This window comes from Camelina sativa, chromosome 15, assembly GCF_000633955.1.
Source record: "Camelina sativa cultivar DH55 chromosome 15, Cs, whole genome shotgun sequence".
NCBI classification, from domain to species: domain Eukaryota; kingdom Viridiplantae; phylum Streptophyta; class Magnoliopsida; order Brassicales; family Brassicaceae; genus Camelina; species Camelina sativa.
The window spans coordinates 2,912,104-2,933,648 of NC_025699.1; the positions used below are offsets into that span (position 1 = coordinate 2,912,104).

Consider the following 21,545-nt stretch of genomic DNA (forward strand, 5'->3'; position numbering starts at 1 on the left):
GTAACTTAACCTCCATGTACAGACGACTGTCTTTATTCTGTAACCTTCTAGAATGTACCACCCAATGAGATATTGACACGTCTTTTCTCCTAATTTAAACCGCCCCGGTTCAACCGACCAGAATCGCCTTTTTCCCCGCATTTAAAACAAGTCTAGTTGCTTTTCCCACAAAGCCAATAAAGTATTCGGTCAAAGTTAATACATACAAAAATGGTATTTACCCGTTTTCATCTCACTTGCTCAATTTCATCAGAATGTAAGGTTTTTTCACAACATTATATAAGAATAAATATGTTAAATTCTGAAAAGAAGCCATCTTCTTCTACGACAGATTCATGAACTGATACCTCCCAAAATAAATCTAGAACAGACGCACAACAACAAGAAAAATCGAAAGAGAAGAAAAGATTGAACAACGACTAATCTCATGGACAAAACAAAACCATTCTGGTTAGGCAAATGAAAGCCTATACTTGAGAAAAAGGTCTAATAGGAAACAAAATGAAGAAATATCCAAAGTAGCGCTTCTTTTTTCCCCAAAACAACACATTATGGCTTAAGGAAGCCTGGCGGCTGCCATGACCCGGCTCTTTCACTAGGAGATTTTTGTGCTCGAGACTTCTTCAATGGTTTACAACGAGGCACCCTACTTGTCTGAAAAAACAAAAACAGCTTCATAAGATCCGTCGAACATGATTCGGGACACTAAGCATGTATTGGAAATGTTACGGTATGGAATTGAAGGTTCGTTACCATTGTGAGCTACCTTAGTTTTGTTGAATTTGGCGCTGAATTTGCAAAATCCAATCAACATAACCACTTGAACCGCCCATCTGGTCCTCAATGAGATTTCTCAGGAGAAGGAAGCCTTCTCGGGGTTGTTCTCCTTGTCTCACTAGAAAACACATGGGATGATATGAGGGATCATTCTCCCTCAGTTTCTTTACCAAACTCATTAGCTTCTTTGACATCCCATTCCCCTGCTCTTGAAACGTAACCTAAGAGACCCAACACGGAGTAAGACACACAGAATGTGATGTTTCAAAACTATAAAATGAAAGGAACCACAAATCGTGAATAGTAAGGATGCCTGTGGGTAATTATACATACCCTTGAGAGCTCCGCTGCAAAGTCGGCCCCAAGAAGATTTTTCGCAATATCAGGTGAAAGCATCCGGCCAAACCACAAAACTAATCGAAAACCATCATCATAAATGTAAAGGCCTCTAGAATCCAAACTCTCCGCAGCCAGAGGCAACCTCTTTAATACGTTATTCAAGTCATCGTGGTCTGCTGATGGCTGCAAACATGTGAATACATAAATCGTTTACGATTTTTTCAACACTAATAATGTTTGATTATGGATATTGAGATAGAGTTGCACAAACCTTTAAAAGCCATTCGTCAACACGGAATAAATTGGGATACAAAAGCTTCAATAACTTTTTAACAGGCAGAGCCATCATGGTGAACCCTGCCGCACAGCGCTCATCAAGAGAAGCATCAGCAGGGCCACCTTGAAGTGGGGTGGACTTAATAATTGCCATTCCGTACAATGGCAAGAACTTCAGAGTCTCTGGGTATATTAATCTGGATCCCAACCTATGCTGCACCGCATGAAGATTACGATATTCTTTGAGGGCCTTAACAATCTTTTGCTGTATTGCATTCCGTGCATCATCCAATTTTGCGGACAAAGATTTCTCAATTGCTGCAGAATTTAAAATTGTCATTAAATAGTATCAAAAGTAGCATATGATATATCAGAGCAAAACTTGAACGTAACCTACCTAATCTAGCATATAAAGAGACAATGGAACCAGTGTCTGCTTGTCTATACATCTCCCCAAGATCTGCAACCACCGGTGCAATAGATGTGTGTACCCTTATACGTCTCTCTCCGCAAGACGCGGTATATCTTAGTTCTGTTAAGGATTACTAAAAGCCACATGATGTGTTGTACCAGCTGAAAATTAAACTTCAAAATCAAGTATGTATAAAATATCAACTGTTCAAGGATACAGCAAAGCGACTTGGAAATACACAGTTTGTGTTGTTAGCAGTGTCTCTTCGAGAGATAGCTGCATTGCATACGCTTTGTCACAGTCAACAGCAGGAAGTGCAATCAGGTCCGTAGACCTTAGCATGAAGTTCCCATGGTAGGACGAGAAACGAATTCCTGCATGAAAAATATATAAGATCACATGTAGCATACTAATGTATTTAGCAATTATTTGAGATATCAGGTAAAAAATGAAATATTGTATAATAAACTATTAAACCTTGGTGACCAAAAAAAAAACTCTTAAACCTTTTCCACATCTTATTCGCATAACCGCCTCCCACGCAGTTTCCCTTGTAAGGTCTCTAGCCAGCTCGTGTCTTAACTTATCTCCATGAACAGATGATTGGAAACCTGGATAATAGTACACCTGTCCTCCAGTGTATTTTGCCAGAGTCCCTACAGAAACCAAAGAATTAAAATTACAGGCTCATCTTTTAGAACAGCAATTTTCAAGAGGGACACCACTAACTATCACCCATGACTCCAGACACCTGAGATAAACATCAACTGATAACCATAACGTTCACATACCTAAGGAGGCAATATCAGTGTACTTATCACTGAATGCATAAACATTAATTCCTATCTGGAACTTGGTACAATCGGCAGCCATTTGCTTATAGAAGGGGTCTTCAGCTACCCTTAATGCATATTCTTTGTCAGTTCCATAGACACGAGGATCATCTCCCCGCAACTTTAACCGCCCAGCACCAAGAGAAGGTAACGAGTTCTGGAAAATTAGCAACTTGCCCCCAAGTTGGTTCTGAAATAGAGAGAGAAACACAGTCAACAAACTGACCCAAATTTCAAATAAAGATCCATATAGGACACGTAACATCAAATGAATTATGTTATAATTATTTTGAAATGGCAGGATAGTAACTAACCATAACCATAAATGCCGCTCTGAGCGCCGGACCAAAAGCCGATTCCACATTGACATTATCTTGGAACATCATAGGTAGACTGTCTAAAAAGGCTTCCACCACAGTTCTAGATTCAGATAGATTGACAAGGAGATCATCTGGCAATGGGAGAAATATATCATCCAGATCCGTTACAATCATCATCTGCGGCTGGCTCAAAGATGACTGCGAAGGTCCACATATAATAAATCATGGAAGCTAAATAATTTCAAAACAAAAGTTCCTGTGTGTTCACAATTCTCTAACCTTCATGTTGTAGAAATGTAAAGTGCTGTCATAGGTGATAAATCCAATTTGAGTTCTAGGATAACCAGGCAGATTATCCAAACAAGACTTAATCGTCTGAGCAACAACCTGCGAAAGGAGCAAAAATGTCAGTGTAAGATCTACAATTAGGAAAGCTGCCATCTAAAAGAGACAGACAGAGAGAGAGAAAGAGAGAGAGAGAGCATCTATGCTAGACAAAGAAACAGGGGCGGTATAGATGTATAGATGATACATTTGTACATAGTGTATTCAGATAAAATCACACACGAATTATAAGTTACTAACTATGGAACAATAATGAATACTGTTTCCACATCGATCATGCTTACCTCAAGCATCCCACTTTTAGTAGCCGAAATTGAAACATCAATGAGGAAGAAGTAGATAGGTGGCATCGGAGGCCGAACCATGTATTCAGTTGGAGCTATGATTTCCACACTGCCCTTAGTCAGCTCAGGCCGTTGATCCATATCCATTCTTCGGCCATTAGCATCCAAATGTGAGAAGTATTCACCAGGCACTGAACAAGAAATTTAACCCATAACTATGTCTGAAAGTATTGACAATATGCCACCATCGAGCAAATGATTTAAAGAAAGAGAAAAGAGGATTCCATTGTGTTCATTTACAACACCCATAACAGTTCCTTGTAGCTTTCACCAGATTCATTTACGATAATTCTACTAAGAATAGTTATCAAATAGACGTTCCCCATCAAGAAAAAACAGAGAAAGAACACAACAGATAACTTAAGCAAACAGAAATTATGCTCTATAGCACATTGTTCAACAAAGCAATCCTTAAAATATGGAAAATTACCATCATTAAGCATAGAACAGATATTACACCGCCACTTTCTTCCAGAATCTGTAAAAGTCACATAAGGATTCACATAGGTACGGCATCTTCTGCAGCGGATGATGCCAGTTGAGCCAAAATCAATAAGCGGTACTTCCTCCTGCACAGATAAAAAGACAATTAGCACCCAAAAAAAGGCAAAGTTATTTGTGGCTATATGTAACACTAGAAGAGTTCCAGATCATAAAAAAACAAGAAAGAATCTAGTAACTAACCCCTTTAGGAGTCTCTGCAAGTGGACAAACCACTGCTCCTAGAGGTAAATGCCACCTCGAAGCCAGAGACTGTGAATTCGGTATAGCACTAGTCGTCAGTCGAAGATATCTAGAATGGCAATTCATGGGATACATATCAGCAAATGAATTTGGCTCCACGTCACCATCCAATGGCCTTGGGAATGCTCTATGATCAAGTCCTGGCTCCATCGATCCAGGAATAGATGCAAGAGATAGCGAGTTGAAATCTTCAACCAAGCCTTGAACGTTACTGGTAGGAGGTGCGTAGCTTGGATGCAGATTCTGCTGTGCTGCTAAATTTGGTCGCTGAGCAAAACCTCCTATCTGAGGAGGATATGATGAGACTGGAGGAGGTCCTGGAGGACCCTGGAATGGCATCGGAGGGGGCTGTGAGACCTGTTTGCTCGGATAACCAGGAAAAGATGGCTGTAAACCTCCCACACCAGGATAAGACTGAGTAACTGGAGGCATTGACTGTTGAAAACCAGGTCTGGCAGCCATATTAAAATCTGCAGGAGAGGGGGAAGTATTTGCTCCAGGTAGCCCAGATGTCATAGTTTGTGCGGGAGGTCCCATCGGTTGTTGCTGTGGGCGAAGAGACATTGGAGGTGAAAAGTGACCAGCAAGAGTTTGAGGAGGACCTTGAGGAGGAGGGTTCTGTGTAGTCGGGAATGGCGGAGATGGAAAACGTTGAAAAGGGGTAGCACCAGGAGGAGGAGGAGGAGGACCATATGCTGTTGAAGGAAACGAATTAGATGAAGGGGGCGGAGGTCTACTCCCTGGAATCTGAGAAACGAAAGGAGAAGGTTGGGCAGGCCTCATCCCACCCACTGTTGGAGCTGGAGGAGGACCAGAAGGAGTGAAAGGTCTTATAGGTTGGGATGCAGATGGTGGAAAAGGTCTAAAGCCAACCGCATCTGATCCAGTGGGTGGTCCACCGGACTGAGGAGGAATCCCTGGCGGCGGAGCAGATGCGAATGGAGAGGAGGATGGGGCAGGTCTAGCTGGAAAATTTGGATAGCCTTTATTCTCCGTACCCATTATTGATTACAACTTAGCACCACCTAAAGGACCAGATCAAATACAATTCCAAAGAGGACCAGATCAAATACAAATTCCAGATTCTCTCCGATGAGTAGCCTAAGAATCAGATTCGTTCACGGAAGCTTCGTATCATCTGGAATTAAACTAGTGTACTTCTCTAACAAAGTGCCGACCTCGACCTTGGACAGATCCGCCTATTTAAAATCTTTTGATCTTTCAAAATTGGGTAACTTAAGCTTTTCAATCTTTCTCGAGCAATACGATCTAACTAGTCCCTCTTCAGGTAAGTGAGAATTCCCCTTAATCTGAAAAAAATCGGAAAGATCTGGATCAATTTACCATTGAATGTGAGCTTAAAAAAAAATTCTACATTAAGATCAATAATTGATAATCAGAGCAAAGACGACGACGACTACCTCAAGTTGAAGAAACTGCGCAGCAACGAAACTGATTGATTCTATACAGCGATCCGGCTTTATTAGATCGTCTGACCCTAAGAAGATTTCGACACGGAATTGGAGAACCACCAAGTGCTGCGAAAAGTGACGATGTCTTTTATTATGGGCCAGTTATTGGGCTTTTACGCTTTTGTATCTTTTGAGCCTATTTAACACTTTCTACCAAACACAAGTCACTACACTAGGCCTGGACATTCTGGTACCCGTTTGGGTTCGGTTCGGGTATTTCGGGTTTTCGGATTTTCGGGTTTAGAGGTATAGGACCCATTCGAGTATTTCTAGACTTCGGGTTTGGATCGGGTTTGGTTCGGGTATTTCGGGTTCGGATTCGGATTATCCAAAGTTCACAAAACTCAAAATTTTAGTATCTAATTTAGTCTAAATTATTCAATAATACGCAATATATCTAAAAATTTAGAGTATTTTATATCCATATTTACTAATAAACAGTTTAAATACTTCAAATTGTCAAAGATATCTAAAAATCTGAATATTTTGAACACTTATATTATTAAAATTATAAATATTACTAATATATTACTACTATATATTAATAATATTGGAATATTCGGATACCCATTCGGATTTCGGTTCGGATCGGGTTCGGATTCGGGTTTTCGGATTTAGAGATTTAGAACCCGTTCGGATATTTTACAATTTCGGATACGGATTCGGATCGGGTTTTTTGGATCGGGTTCGGATCGGATATTCGGATCCGGGTATTTTGCCCAGGCCTACACTACACCAACAAAATTTTGACAAATCAGTAGAAACAAATTATTTAAAAAATATATTTTATTACGCAAAATTTTAAAATCTTATTATGTAAAGTTGGGTTTTGAAAGTAAGCCATTAACAATTTTGACATGTATCAAGTTATCAATCTAATTGAGAAAACAAGTATAAGATAATTAGCATACAATGAAAAATATATTTAGTTTAGTCAATTTTTCTTTTTGATTTAGGAATTTTTTTTAGATATAAAGATGTAAATTTTATGTAGACTTGATGTTATTATCTTAATTAACTGTTTTAAAAAAAGAATATTTTTTAATGTTATTATCTTAATTAACTGTTTCAAAAAATAATAATTTTTGCATATGTCAATATCTCATCGTATACTTGACACGTGTCATGATCTTATTAATGGCTAACTTTGAAAACCCAACTTTAAATGAGAAATAAAAAACAGAAATCAATATCACATAAATAAATTATTCTTTTAAAAATAAAAATGAGATCGTGGTAAAAAGAGAAAACAGAAAAATTACATATATTTCAACTAATTTACATATAACGGCAGTATTCTCCTTTCTCAGCAAAATAATACGTCAAAGATTCACAACTTTTTTTTATTCTCATAAAACTAAGGGGGGTGTATTGAAATAATGATTTTGGAAGATTTGATGGAATTTAGAAAATTTGAAATTTTGATAGATTTTAGGGAAGTTGATATGATTTATAGTCAAATTCTTTGAAATCTCAGCTAAAACTATGAGATTTGGATTTGTGTATTTTTAACTAAACAAATCCTCTCAAATCCTCCAAAATCCCTACAACTTATAAAAATCCAAATCCACAAACTGTTTTGAATAACAGTGGATTTTAAAGTAGATTTTAAAATCATCATTTCAATAACAGTGAATTTCAAGAGACTTTTTAAAATTCATGATTGAATTACACAGGATTTGTAATTTTTACACAAATCACTTAAAATGTCAAGTTGAATACAGCCCCCTAAAAGCCCCCTAAATGCAGTTCCTAAATCCTAATATTTCTTTCACTTTCCTCCTGATCGCTTCCATGTCTATATATGCAATCATTTCTTCTTGCAATTGATCTTCTAATTTTGTGTATGTTTTATATTATTTGCAATCAAACGAGTCATCATCACTCTCCCTTCTATCAGTTATGAGTGAAGACGATTATTTGGTACTTATTGGTCAACATCATTTTGTATAAGTTGTCAATATAATTGCAATTTTCTTATTATCAGCTTTTCTTTGTTGGCTATTGATTTTGTGAACATAATTTACATGAGCATATGAGGGAAGCTTGGTATACATATAGAAGACACTTGCAGGCTTCGATTTAAAAGTTAAAAATATATTCGGAAGAAGAACACTTTTACAGAGCAAATCGTGTAGCAAAAAATGCCTGGATCATGACCAAGACAAGGTTGAACACAGAGAGTTGTGTATAGGATGCCTTTCTTAGGCAGTGTACTAATGAGGGGTTTTTTGAAACTAGTTATTTCCTATTTGAGCCTATTTAACACTTTTCTAGAATTTTTAAATTTAGCCATGCTTTTATGAGATCTGAAGTATATGTTTTTCGGAATGAATTTTGTTTGTTTTGTTTTGCATGTTATCAACTCACTTTCAATATTTAAAACAAGAGTGATTTATCTAGGTTTGATGATTGTCAACTACCGAGTCTTAGACCACAACTGTGCACGACATTTGATGTTATAAGTTATTATAACTATCCGGAAAATCAGAAGGGACATAATGCATGACTGTGACATACCCATGCTTTTTAAATGTATTGTCACTTTTACAATTAAGATGTCTTATACAGAACAAATGAACAATACAGAGGAACGTAAAAGCAAATTAGTTCAACACATGTACACATCGATATTTTATAATTTGCCCCCGATCACCGTATCGATTCTTATAGAAAAGATGGATCAGTCTTGATAAAAAAGAACACCAAGAGCCAAACCTAAGATCAGAAGAGGAGCAAGAAACTGAAAGCGCTTAATCAACAACTCAGAGTTCTTGTTATCTTGATTCTGCTCGGTCTGAGTAGGAGTGGCAGTAGTAATAGCAACATCATTGGCCTTGGTCGAGTCTATATCACCTACATAAAACTCACTTAACATGGCTTTTGCAGATGTACTATGACCCACTTCCTCGAATTCATGAGTCGCATCTTTCCCTATATTAGTACAAAACATGTTTCATCACATGAAGAATTCTCTAGAGTTTTCATCACCATGATGATTATATCAAGTGATCATCATAAGCTTTAATTACCTGTAGCAAACAAGATTACATCATCTCCACCAGGATGATCCTTCAAGAAATCCGTTACATCATAGACCTGTTTTTTTTTCACAATATAATTAACACAAACTGAAACTCGATTAAACAAAGCTCTTGATACATAAGAAAAATGGAATGAAAGATAATTTTATTGGGGACCTTCCCGTCAATGAGGAGCCAACAATCATGTCGGCTTCTATGCTGAGAAAGCTCCAATAAGTTTAAAACTTTTCGATTTCCGGCCATCTCCAAATGTAGTATACAATTTCAGGGGAATAAGAATGCTTATATCTGATACTCTGATTATTTGAAACTTGAGATTTGCTCTGACATGACATGAATCGCTCACATATCGTATGAGTTTCCAGAATCCACGCATGTCTGTCACACAACTCATGTAGGTGTGAAGTGTATCATATTTTCACCTTTTCTACTTTCACAATTGAACCCCTATATTTTATATTACTTTCCAAATCTACCTTTTTGCATTTAAAATTTTGCAAAATAGAAAGTTGGGTCTAAATATATTGGATTACATTATCCAACGGCCCACTTGTATCGGCCCAATAAAAAGGACACGCAAAAACCCTAATTTGAAAAAGCTGCTCACTTTTAATCACCCACCCGGAGGACTTGCGGCTGATCAGAGCTGAGAGAGTGAAAGAAAATGGTGTCTGGATCAGGGATATGCGCGAAACGCGTGGCGGTTGATGCTCGTCACCACATGCTCGGTCGTTTGGCTTCGATTACAGCAAAGGAGCTGCTCAATGGCCAGAAGGTTGTGGTTGTACGGTGCGAGGAGATTTGTCTCTCCGGCGGACTTGTTCGTCAGAAGATGAAGTACATGAGATTCCTCCGCAAGCGTATGAACACTAAACCTTCTCACGGACCTATTCACTTCCGTGCTCCCTCCAAGATCTTCTGGCGTACCGTTCGCGGGTTCGTACTTCCATCTCCCTCTCTCTCTGTTTTTAGAACTCTGATTTTACGAAATTGGTACTGTGAATAATGTAGCTTGGCAGAGTAATGAATCTTAAATAAGAGTTGACATGATTTGATGGCTTTGTAGGTTATACAATTTTGTAACATTTTTGAAAAGATGTAAATTGAAATATGTGAGTATCCCAATGTGGATTTGTTGTTGAATGTATTGTGTAGCTAACTTACTAGAGTTTGTATTTTTTTTGGTGGCAGTATGATTCCTCACAAGACTAAGCGTGGAGCTAATGCACTTGCTCGCTTGAAGGTTTTTGAAGGTGTTCCTACACCATACGACAAGGTCAAGAAGATGGTCATTCCTGACGCTCTCAAGTTTGTACTTTTACCCTTTCATTTTTCATTTATTCGGTTTCTTTAATTTATATTGGGACGTCTCTTAAACGTGAATCTTTTTCCTCCTCTATCTATTAGGGTCTTGAGGCTGCAGGCTGGCCACAAATACTGTCTGTTGGGCCGCCTTTCTTCTGAAGTCGGGTGGAACCACTACGACACCATCAAGGTATGTTTCACTTCACCGTCAGTTTCTCTTATCTGCTACTTACTGTCCCTAATCTGATCACATAATTTGAGGTAGAAGGAGAGATAACATGCATACACCTCATAAATGTGTATGTCATAGATACTTACATGGTTAGAAGGTGAGAACATAAGCTAATTGATGTGTGTTTAATAATAATGAGCAGGAGTTGGAGAACAAGAGAAAGGAAAGAGCTCAAGTGGTTTATGAGAGAAAGAAGCAACTTAACAAACTCAGAGCTAAGGCCGAGAAGGTTGCTGAAGAGAAACTTGGATCTCAATTGGACGTTCTTGCACCAGTCAAGTACTGAATTCTATCAGTTTATCGTTATTGAATGTTTTCGCAAGTTTTGCTCCGACTTCATACTATTATTATATTACGAGGTTTTGTTGTATGCGATTTTGACTTAGTTTATTTCTTGAGTTCGACTTTTGTCATGTGTCACCTCCAAAATGGTTTGTGATTTTTATTTCCTCTGCATGTATGTATCCTCTGAATCAGCAGTTCATGCTGAAGTCAGAGAATCTCACAGATTTCCTTATGCCAGTTACTTGAGCTATGTGTGATACCAAGCGGCAGCGTAATGGAAACATTAAGTTGAATGTGTTATCGGGAAAAAAAAAAACAAGGTGTTGGAAGTAGTATTAATTTGTTTGGTTTGGCTAAGTTGAGATAAAAATTAAAAAAGCTATCGTCAACAGCAGGGTTCGAACCTGCGCGGGCGAAGCCCAACAGATTTCAAGTCTGTCTCCTTAACCACTCGGACATATTGACTGTGTTGTTCCAATTCTGAATGTTTTCTATAATATCGATATATCTTAGAAAAACTAAAGCTCTGTACCAATCACGGATTCACACCATTCACATGATATGGTCTCAGTCATAGCTTCATATTCGAGGATACACAAAGTAAAAAAGTTAAAGTCAAAGTAAAAAAGTTAACCACAAAATTTCTTGTCCAAATTCCTTCAAGTCAAACTAACAATTCTCTTTCGCTTCTGTACTTTTTTATTTTCCAACCATATACAAATATTACGTTCATCTCCACAAACCTCATTTAAACCAGTCACTCCTGTTTTAAAACTTGATAAATCGCATTAATCAGAAAAATACAAATTTTGTAGGAAAAAAGCTTTCTATTATCCACGAAAAAAATTATACCGACATCCTTAATTTAGATAATTTTTTATTAACCGTAAGACTCGTTCTTCCTCACTCTTTCTTCTCCATTCCAAGACACTTATACCCACAAGTTTTCTTTCAATTTAAGGAGGTAAACAAAACAAAATAGAATCAAAGTGTAAATGATAAAAAAATTAAAACACAATCCCAAATATTTTCAGCCCTTTTTTTTGCAGAATACACAACTCCCATTTTTTTGAAACAAAAATTCAATAAGCAAATGCGATGATTCCTACTCTCTAACTTCGATGCAAGAGGTAACATATCGATGCGTGGAGTTAAATGTCGGCGTTAAAGAGCCGTAGTAACTCGTTAGCCGGACTAAGTCTAGACGCTATTCTTGGCGGCGACATCGTTATACAACAACCGTCATCTCCCCCATCTCCACCACCTTTACCACAAAAAACTATTGTACCGCACCGTCCTACAAGCCAAACGCTTTTCGATATCATACGTGAGGAATACGTCAAAGAAGGTCACAAAGATCGTACCACGTGGCAAATTTTCCGTGAGAAGCTCCGTCTCAAACGAAGCGGTTCCGCTTGGACCTCGTCTCTTCCTATCCCTGCTTCGGATATCCTTATCCCTAATACCAAACACTTTGGAACAGCGTTACGATCACACCCCGCAGGTTTAACCAACGGTAACATCCGAGAACTGGTTAACGTACTACCCATGTCTGATCCACCTGGTTCTTCAGGACGCGCTATGTTCACGCGCGGATCTTCAATGCGGGTCGGGTCGATTAAAAACCACCCGGACGATTCGCCTGACATCAACGTTTTAGGAGATGGACCGTCGTCTAGGAGCTTTAAACCGCAGTTATCACGGCACGACTCCGTTAGAGATCACAGTGACGTCGAAGAAGATAACAGACGACGTCCTCCGATCGTCACGTTCGTGGAAGAGAGGCAGATGTCGGCGAGAGAAGCGGTTGCGGCTCAAGAAGCGGCGGAAGCGGAAGCTGCGGCGGCTGGTGGAAGCGAAGACGAAGATGAAGATGACGACGATGAAGAGGAAGAAACAGAGGAGAATAAATCGTCGTCAGCTTCTGCGCCGAAGCAGACGATGTCGTTGATGGATCTGTTGGAAGAGACAGATCGACAAATGGGATTAACAGGATCAAGATACGCCATGGATGACGAGGAGGAGTACGAAGAAGAAGAAGACGATGAGAATTACGAGGAAGAAGGTGATGGTCACGGAGGAGGAGAAGGAGAGCTTAGTTGCTGCGCATGCATGGTGAAAATCAAAGGCGCATCTTTCTCACCTTGTGGTCATACGTTTTGTAAGCTCTGTTCTAAAGAGCTTATGGCTCAGAAAGGTCATTGTCCTGTTTGCAGCAGCTTCGTCGTTGAGTTCCTTGAGATCTTTTAGATACAAACTTTTTTGTTTATTTAATTTTGAAACTTTTTTTTTTGTTTAATTGGGAAAAACTGTTACATCAAAGAAGTCCCAAATCTTTTATTAGACCATCTCTGTTTAAACTTTGAGCTTAGCAATGGTTAACAAGTCGGTTGTGATGCGGACATTGGTCAGGTTGTCCCACACTGGTAGACACCATTTTTTTCTTGAACTGATTTTAGAAATGTTTGAAGTTTCGATAGAAAACATGATAATAATCATATTTCTCGATTGATCTCTCTTACCTGTGCAACGACAGATCTCAGAGTCGGCGTCATTGATCTAAAAACTAGGGTTTCGCTCTTCTATCCGATTCTTTCGTCAAAACGGGGGAAACTATAATCTTTTTAGGGTTATGTATTTAAATACAGGAACTTTAAAATTTAGGCTAAAAAGCCCGCCAGATTTTATGATCTTTTAGGCCTAAAAAGCGAAAAAAAAAACACCAAATGGTCTATCCAACTTCTGCTGGTCGGGTCGAGTAAAAACCAACCGGATGATTCGACTGACATCAGCTTTTTAGGAGATGACTACCGTCTAGGAGCTCTAAACCGCAGTTACCACGGCAAAATTCAAGTTAGAGATCACAGTGACGGCGAAGAAGATAACAGACGATCGTCATGTTCGTGGAAGAGAGGCAGATGTCGACGAGGGAAGCGGTTGCGATTCAAGAAGCAGAAGGAGATGGTCAGAGAGTAGGAGAAGGAGAGCTTAGTTGCTGCGCTTGCATGGTGAAAATCAAAGGCGCATATATCTTTCTCACCTTGTGGTCACACGTTTTGTAAGCTCTGTTCTAAAGAGCTTTATGACTCAGAAAGGCCATTTTCCTGTTTGCAGCAGCTTCGTCGTTGAGTTCCTTGAGATCTTTTAGATACAAACTTTTTGTTTATTTATTGGGAAGTTTTGAAACTCTTTTCTTTTTTTGTATATTGGGGAAAAACTGTTACATCAAAGAAGTCCCAAATCTTTTATTAGATCATCTCTGTTTTTTAACTTTGAGCTTAGCAATGGTTAAAAAGGCGGTTGTGATGCGGACATTGGTCAGGTTGTCTCACAATGTAAATCTGATCTCCGACTTCGCTATTCGAGTCTTGATTCCTATACCATGTCCATAGTGCCCATGTCTCGTTCTTCATCTACATAGAGATTAATATATATTCTTTTAATTAGATTCAAGGTTAGCCTCTGTTTTGATGCGTTCAAGATCTAAGTAAACTGCCAATACCTCGAGGATTCCATGGCCAAAGCTGCTTTCTCTCATGGCACTATAATCAGGTTGGCGATCCCAACAGAACTCACCAGACGGGGTAAAGTTCCGAGCACAAAACCCACCCATGACTGGATCCGGCGTGGTTAAAGGCTCAGGACATTTACCTGGTTCATCGGCGTGCTCAATCGCCATCTTTTCACGGTTACCTCCATCACCAACCACAATGTAAACTGGACCACACAGGTCTAGTTCGTAATTGTAAACTCTGTTCGACCGTTCATAAGCATGAACCTTGGAAAAACAAAGTATTCACAAGAAAACAAAACGGTTAATCATTGTTGAAAGGGCAAAGAGATAAGAGACAGCTTCTTGGGTCAGGTCTTACATGTCCGTTGAAGACAATGTCGGTACCGTAAGAATAAAGTAATTCCTCCAAAGCTTCTTTCATGCATTCCGCTTCTCTGTAATGCGCTGTATAAGAACTATACCAAGGTGGATGCCAAGAAGCTACCAACCATGGAGTTACCGATCTATCAACTTTAGCCAAATCCTTCTTCAGCCACTCATATTGTTCCGCTGCAAACACACATACAACTTTAAAAGAGAGTGCAAACATGTAAACTTAGAGGTCATAGTTTCAAGAATCATCAACCTGATTTGTCATAAGCAATGTAAGCACCGAGCATGATGAAGTGAATCCCACCAGCGTTAAAAGAATAATAGAGCGTGGAAGAAGAGCCGCTTTCTTTAAAAGGGAAAGCGAATCTTGAACTATAAGCTTCAAAGGTCTTGTTCTCGGCTTGCAATTCGATCTCATGGTTCCCTTCAATCACCATCAAAGGAACTTTAGAAGTCAGGTCCTCCATAAACCTACCCCAATAGTCCCAACGTGGCTGGTACGTCTCATGTATAGGTGTCTCAGGGAAAGAGCAAGAATAACAATCGGAGCTAGACCCGTTTGTTAGATACAAGTTTGCGTAACTCACATCGCCGATCAATAAAACAAGATCCGGAGAGTTATGAATCAAGTGACTAATTGTATCCGTTGTGTTATAAGTGAGACCAAGGTCACCCACAACCGCTATTCGACCAGGATAACTCGAGGGACTAGAAACCGGCATTGTCCTGAAATGGCGTATCTTACTCATAGACCATCTTGATGGATCTCCGCATCGATAATAATAGACAGTACTTGGTTTCAGCCCTGCGATAGTAAATAGACAGTATTTGGTTTCAGGCCCTATATATATGTAAGCTAAAATGAAGAAAGAAAAAAACAGAGATGAATGAACCTGTAATGCGAACATGGTGTATGATTCCAGATGTATAGTTAAGGAGACCATCGAAAGGATAAAGTTGACTATAAACAAGTGAATGTCCTTTGGCTTCATGACTCAGTGAGTGCCTCAATGTCCCGAATTGGACAATACTTTTGATACTTGTCGGATCTAATGGCTTCACGTTCTTTCCGATTTGGAACTCACCTTTCAAACACAAAACATTACTTCATTAAATAACGAACTCTAGTCATCAGCTTTCATCAGAGTCACAAGATTCTAACTTTCAGTTGAAGTAACTAAAAAGAGTTGGTGTCAGAGTCAGACATAACTAGCATTTATTACATAACATTACTAGTACAGTTCTTTAAGAGGAAGAGTTAAAAAAAAAAAGTATATAGAATTGAATTGAAGAGGATTATTTAATCACGTAATTAGCCAAAAAATGACGTAATTAATAAAAAAAGATAACGTAATTTTTCAGTAAATGAGAAAGTGATTGAAGGTGATAAAAATGAACCTGTGATCCAAGAGACCCATATAGAATCGTGATCGGAGGAGAGGGAGATAGAAATCTGCTCCGGCTCGAAACCGGTGACACGGCGGCGGACGCGGGGATCAGTGTCAGGCAAATCGATGGCTTTTCCACGGAGAGAAGTGTCCAAAGGCACCGTCACCGGAACGAAAGGTCCGTCCAACGTTGAAGGGATATAATCGGCGGATAAGATTGCCGGCGAGAGAAAACAGAAGAGCAGAAGTAGTAGAAACGTCATCGTTTAGTTCACAAGGGTGGTGGAGTTGTGGCGGAGATTATCATTGTGGTGGGCGGGTTTCGGCTTTTTGTTTTTTTAATTGTTGGCGTTAGGGGTATTATGGGAAAAGAATCTTCCCGGTTAAATAGTCATTATCGTTAAACTAATATTGAGACCGGTACTCCATAGTTTTCTGTGTATACGTGCAGTCTCGAGGAGTTACACCGGTGACGTTTTTTGGTTTTCTAAATTACTTTTTCCAATCTTGGATAGTGGGGATATCTATCTAACCACAATGTTTTGTGTCTTTCTGCTTTGTAGTTTTGTGTTATGGATGTTTTTAACAGGTACTATTCTCCCTTGTCTGGTGGTACTTTTCTTTTCAATCTCAATTTATATTGGTCCAAAATCATTACAATATAGTTTATATACACCATAAATGTCTATCTTCACCAGGTATTTCTCATGATTCTTAATAATTTACATAACCTCATGAAAGATATTTATTATTGCTTGTATATAATAAATACAAGATAAAGGGTGATTTTGTTGATACTACTTTTTCTTTTTTCTTTTGTTATTTAGTTTTACTAATTTTCAAGATAACATATATCTAAAATAAAGCGAAATCCAATAAAAGTCCAATAACAAATCTATAGCACTCGTTAAGTAATGGTCCGAAAGAAATATATATATATATATATATATATATATATATATTTTCTTGGTTTTACTAATTTTCAATATAGCATACATCTAAAATAGATCCAAATCCAATAAAAGTCCAATAACAAATCTATAGCAATCGTTAAGTAGTGGCCCGAGAGAATATTTTTTTTTTTGTATCCCACATCGACAATTACAAAAATAAACAACCTTGGACTTAACTATAAATAACAGTATTGTCAAAACACTTATTTATCAAAAATAGTTTGTTAGATCAAAGAATTAGATTATTCAAAATATGAGATTGATCTTTGTGAATGGTATTGAACTCTTCTTTTTGATAGTTATGTGAATTGATATGAATATATTCATACCAATTTACTATACTATTAAGAGGAAGAGTTCCATCCAGTTCACATAGTTCAAGTTCAGAATTTGGAACCATCTAATTCTTTAAACAAATTGTTTTTTTTTTTTTTTGGTAAATGTAATTAGCCAAAAATAATCAAATTTTAAACAGTTCAAACGATTAGAAAAAACATAGAAAACACAAAGTTGATAACCTCGTGAACTTAATTATTAAAACCACGAAGATTCATATATCGTTATGGACTTTGTTTGGCAAGCTCGACGAAGCGCAAAACTTCCATGCCCACTCGCATTACAATCCCTTTAAAAACTAAAATCGAGCTAAACCGAGAGTTAAATCCGACTAAACCGAGAGTTAAGTTTTAGCTCACTTCCATTTCGAGAACCGAGCTCCTCCGTCTAATTCCCATGGCCGCCATCACCATCTCTTCCCTAAAGCTATCTCTCAGTTGGTACATTAACATACCTCTTTCATCATACGAACTGATATTAGAAATTAGGGATGGGAATTTTTTTTCTTATTTGGTTTGCTTAAATGTGATTAGGTTGTCTCGAATTTGCTCTCTTCTTAGCTATCTTGGAAGATTCTAATTGATATTTTTGTACCAACTGTTTAAAATAATCTTGATTTTGAGTAACAGTGATGTAGAGTTTTGCAGCTATCTAAGAGTAACTTGAGTTTGTGCAAGTGTGTTTTGGTTTTTCAACTAGTGGATTAAAAATAAATAAATTTTATGGAATTGGAAAGTAAGTTTCTATCAAAGAAAAAAAGGCTAGAATGCCATATTACGTTTATTTATTTATTTTTTTAATTTATTTAAATCAAAATGTTGTAAAAAGACCAAAAACCCTTTAACGTAATACTCACTTATTTCTTTTCCCTTGAGTTTTCTCTCTCTTTCTCGCCGACAGTTCTGCAAAAAAACAAAAAGAGTGATTTTTTTTTAATGTTCTTAGATTTCTCTCCTGATCGTTGTGTGTGTGCCGCCATAGCCAAAGGTTATTTCAGTTCTTGTTTAGTTGCAGCGGAGATAATGATTTGCGGTGGAGATGAGGATTTGCGGCGAAGGAAGCCATGGGAGAAGATCTGGGGGCATAAATGAGTTGGTGGTGAAGAGGGAATATCTGGGGGCGTAAATGGACGGCGGAGGAAGCCATGGAGAGGTTAAAATCGGGGGTTGATGGTGCAGAATCGGCAACGGCGGCGTTAGGGTTTACAATTATTAATTGGTTTGGTAACGGTTGTACCAGCTGAATATATCATTTGTACTAGTTGTATTTTATATATTAGCTGTACCAATTGTTCGGTTCTCTATCAGTTGTACTCATCTGTATATATCATTTGTACTAGTTGTACTTGTATATTTTAGTTGTACCAATTGTTCTATTCTCTATCAGTTGTACTCATTATAATATTATAACTCAGTTGTACCAATTGTATTACTTGTCCTATTGTACCAGTTGTCCAATTTTCTCTTAATTGTTCTAGTTGTATTTCGTCTTTGATTTTGTTAAGAGTAATTTAGGAATATCACATTTTTAATGGCATTCAGATTAAAAACTGGCATGCCAGATTAGTTTTTGTCAGTTTGTGGCAGTTTGTGGAATAAACATAATGCTGTACAAAGAATTAAAGTGAAAATTGAAAACCTTTAAGAGGGTTAAAACGTATTTTTCTATATTTTTAATTGATTTTGTGGATTGATGAGTAGATATGTACGATGAAATAAAACCTTTCAAGTCATGCTTAACACCAAAACATATCTTGTTAATTTAGTCATAAAAATGAGTAAGTTTTGAGTTGTGTCACCTTTATTTTTCACAGTTGTGTACAAAACAAACTAAAGTGAAAACCACTTTTTTTTAAAAAAAAAAGATAACTTGAATATTAATGTTTTGACGTGTGATTCAATTGTATTCAAAAAACTAAACTACTACTAAAACCGTGTAGGATGAAACAAACTCTGTAAAAATCATGCTTGGTATCCAATAATCCCCTATATATTAAAAGAGAAGCATTCTCTAAAAAAGCTGACGTGTCGTCGCCAGAGAACTTTGTCTTTAATTTATTATTTGCCCTTAATATTCCATAATAATACATAAAACTGCCACTGCTATTTTTTTTATCAACTGGTACTACTATTCAATTTATTTATATACACAGTATCTTAGATTTATTAATTGAGTCTCATTTTGAATTATTATTTACAGCTACATATATGCCATTGTGTTTAAAAAAAAAACAAATGTGTTATTCTTAAAAACTTTATCACATAACTTTATTAATATAAATTAAGTTTAAGGTTTAAATATATTTTATATATTAGAGAAAATGATTTATTGAAATGCATGTGAGTTATCCGCGGATCTCACGAATTCAAGCGCAACAGATGCAAAGACATTTTGCGGCTCAAAATATTTAAACCTGTTGCGGGATGGCTTAGCGGACGGGTTTGACCGGGTTAACAATTTTATTTAAATCATTTGGTTCATGGAATTTTTATGGTTTTTATCTAATTTGATAGTTCAAGATTTTGATAAAAATCTAAATGATTTTGGTTCACATTCGATCTAGATCCGCCATCATGTCAATCTAAAATTTATGGTGAAATAATATTTTTAAACTTTCAAAAACTTGATGAATTCAAACCAATATAAGTTTGTATTATAAATATTATACTAAATAAATATATTTACAAATATAATATTTTAAACAAAAATTTGATTCCGTGCAACAGCACGGGTTATTACCTAGTTTCAATTATAATTGGCTAATAATTTTAGTAAGTCTTTAACGTGTGAAATTAATGATACTTCTCTTTTTTTGTTTTTAGATGTAAAGCAATGAAATCAAACTTAATCAACAAGTTAAACTAAAGTCACCCTCTCACAACGTTGGTAATTAACAAAGCCTTGATCACAATCATTCCTCTATAAATACATCACATACATCTGTGTTTTTCGTCACCAAACACATTTTAATTATCATTAGAGAGAAGAGAGAGAAAAATGGAGAATGTTCAAAACAAAAGGAGAGCAAAGGCTGTGATTGAGACAAGTTTCGAAGCACTTCCTTTAGAGATACAAACGGAGATACTGTCACGTTTGCCTCTGAAAACCTTGATGAAATGCATCTGCACCTCAAAGAAATGGGCGTCTCTTATCCGCACAAAAGAATTCATAAATCTTTACATGAGTCGATCGACGACAAAGCCTCGACTGTTCTTCACGATCTATCAATATAATATAACCACGAGCTCCAAGCCATCCAGAAACATAAGTGAGGTGTTGTTTCAGTCTGTTTATCATGAAGAGGAACCATTGTTGTCTTCTGGTCAACAACAAGTGCTTCTTTCTCCAGACCTAGGATATGAGGCTTCTTCCCCCGTCCGAGGTTTGATATGTCATCGTTTAAACACAGAGTTTATGATCTTCAATCCGGGTACGAACAAGTCTCAGCATTTAGCTGAGATCCCACTGCCTAACAAAAGCGCACCCCTAAGATTTTTCTTCGGATACGATGAACTCACGGATGTGTACAAGGTGTTATGCGTAGCAGAAGTAACCAAGGAAGAACAACATGTTTTCACGATAGGAACGAACGAGGCAGCTTGGAGACAGATCACATGTGAGCATCAACATTCTCCAACTCCTACTGCACAAGGGCTATGTAAAGAAGGAGTATTGTACTATCGAGCTAGGTCCAGTACTGGCAGAGGTCTGGTAATGATGTTCAACGTGAGGTCTGAAGAGTTTAGTGTTAGTGAGTTACCCGAGGACATGAACATTGAGAATGGTTGGGATGTGTCGAATTGCAGAGATCCTCGTGGTTGGGAACTGGTAAAGTACATTAATGGTGCGGACCGTGCGGTTGCCTTAGTGGATGACTCTCAATTTTCACATGAAGTTGTGTACGAGTGGAATTGGAATAAAGTCTTTCACATATGGGTTAGAAATGAAGTCGCAGGAACTTGGTCAAGGATCCGCATTGAGATCCCTTTTTATAAAAAAACAGTTGATGTGCCTACGCTGTATTTTTTCAGAGGTACCACCAGAACAGGAAAACTTGTTTTCTCAATGAAGCACTTTTTGCCAAAGATTGATGGCAAAATATCAATCTATGTTTACTATTATGATCCAGAGACAAAAGATCTCAGACAATATAAGATTCAAGGAGGGGAGAAGGGTCATTGTCTTCGATTCTACTTGGATCATGTTGATACTCCTATGCTTATCTAAAAGAACAAGAGTTGGTGGTCGGGTTGT

At 37.6% G+C, this 21,545-nt stretch overlaps 6 protein-coding genes and 1 non-coding gene across 8 annotated transcripts; 3 read left to right on the plus strand and 4 right to left on the minus strand.

Annotated features, from left to right (window-relative positions):
• LOC104744876 (protein transport protein Sec24-like At3g07100) lies at positions 252 to 5,940 on the minus strand. Of its 2 annotated transcripts, none has more exons than XM_010465992.1 (14): positions 5,812 to 5,940; positions 4,331 to 5,700; positions 4,077 to 4,215; positions 3,587 to 3,777; positions 3,237 to 3,344; positions 2,952 to 3,155; positions 2,596 to 2,827; positions 2,311 to 2,460; positions 2,022 to 2,178; positions 1,790 to 1,917; positions 1,388 to 1,710; positions 1,111 to 1,299; positions 767 to 998; positions 252 to 654 (listed from the first exon to the last, which is right to left on the minus strand). In XM_010465992.1, exons 2-13 carry the CDS (start codon positions 5,390 to 5,392, stop codon positions 768 to 770), a joined length of 3,114 nt encoding a protein of 1,037 aa, XP_010464294.1. In that variant the 5' UTR covers positions 5,393 to 5,700; positions 5,812 to 5,940; the 3' UTR covers positions 252 to 654; position 767. The 2 variants fall into 2 exon arrangements, with proteins under 2 accessions (XP_010464294.1, XP_010464295.1); XM_010465993.1 differs by having other exon boundaries at positions 754 to 998.
• On the minus strand, positions 8,366 to 9,265 carry LOC104744875 (cytochrome b5-like). The gene is made up of 3 exons (XM_010465991.1): positions 9,063 to 9,265; positions 8,895 to 8,961; positions 8,366 to 8,796 (listed from the first exon to the last, which is right to left on the minus strand). The coding sequence occupies exons 1-3, from the start codon at positions 9,147 to 9,149 to the stop codon at positions 8,546 to 8,548; spliced, it is 405 nt and encodes a 134-aa protein (XP_010464293.1). The 5' UTR covers positions 9,150 to 9,265; the 3' UTR covers positions 8,366 to 8,545.
• Positions 9,503 to 10,892, plus strand: LOC104744874 (60S ribosomal protein L13a-1-like). Its single transcript, XM_010465990.2, has 4 exons — positions 9,503 to 9,842; positions 10,098 to 10,214; positions 10,314 to 10,401; positions 10,586 to 10,892. Exons 1-4 carry the CDS (start codon positions 9,571 to 9,573, stop codon positions 10,727 to 10,729), a joined length of 621 nt encoding a protein of 206 aa, XP_010464292.1. The 5' UTR covers positions 9,503 to 9,570; the 3' UTR covers positions 10,730 to 10,892.
• TRNAS-UGA lies at positions 11,112 to 11,193 on the minus strand. The gene has a single exon. It is a non-coding gene; the product is annotated as a tRNA-Ser (tRNA).
• LOC104744873 (E3 ubiquitin-protein ligase RNF34-like) lies at positions 11,627 to 13,075 on the plus strand. The gene has a single exon (XM_010465989.2). The coding sequence runs from the start codon at positions 11,884 to 11,886 to the stop codon at positions 12,976 to 12,978; it is 1,095 nt and encodes a 364-aa protein (XP_010464291.1). The 5' UTR covers positions 11,627 to 11,883; the 3' UTR covers positions 12,979 to 13,075.
• On the minus strand, positions 13,904 to 16,408 carry LOC104744895 (purple acid phosphatase 15-like). Its single transcript, XM_010466017.2, has 6 exons — positions 16,013 to 16,408; positions 15,508 to 15,699; positions 14,868 to 15,419; positions 14,601 to 14,791; positions 14,231 to 14,506; positions 13,904 to 14,141 (listed from the first exon to the last, which is right to left on the minus strand). The coding sequence occupies exons 1-6, from the start codon at positions 16,263 to 16,265 to the stop codon at positions 14,007 to 14,009; spliced, it is 1,599 nt and encodes a 532-aa protein (XP_010464319.1). The 5' UTR covers positions 16,266 to 16,408; the 3' UTR covers positions 13,904 to 14,006.
• Positions 20,289 to 21,518, plus strand: LOC104748059 (putative F-box protein At1g70960). The gene has a single exon (XM_010469752.1). The coding sequence runs from the start codon at positions 20,289 to 20,291 to the stop codon at positions 21,516 to 21,518; it is 1,230 nt and encodes a 409-aa protein (XP_010468054.1).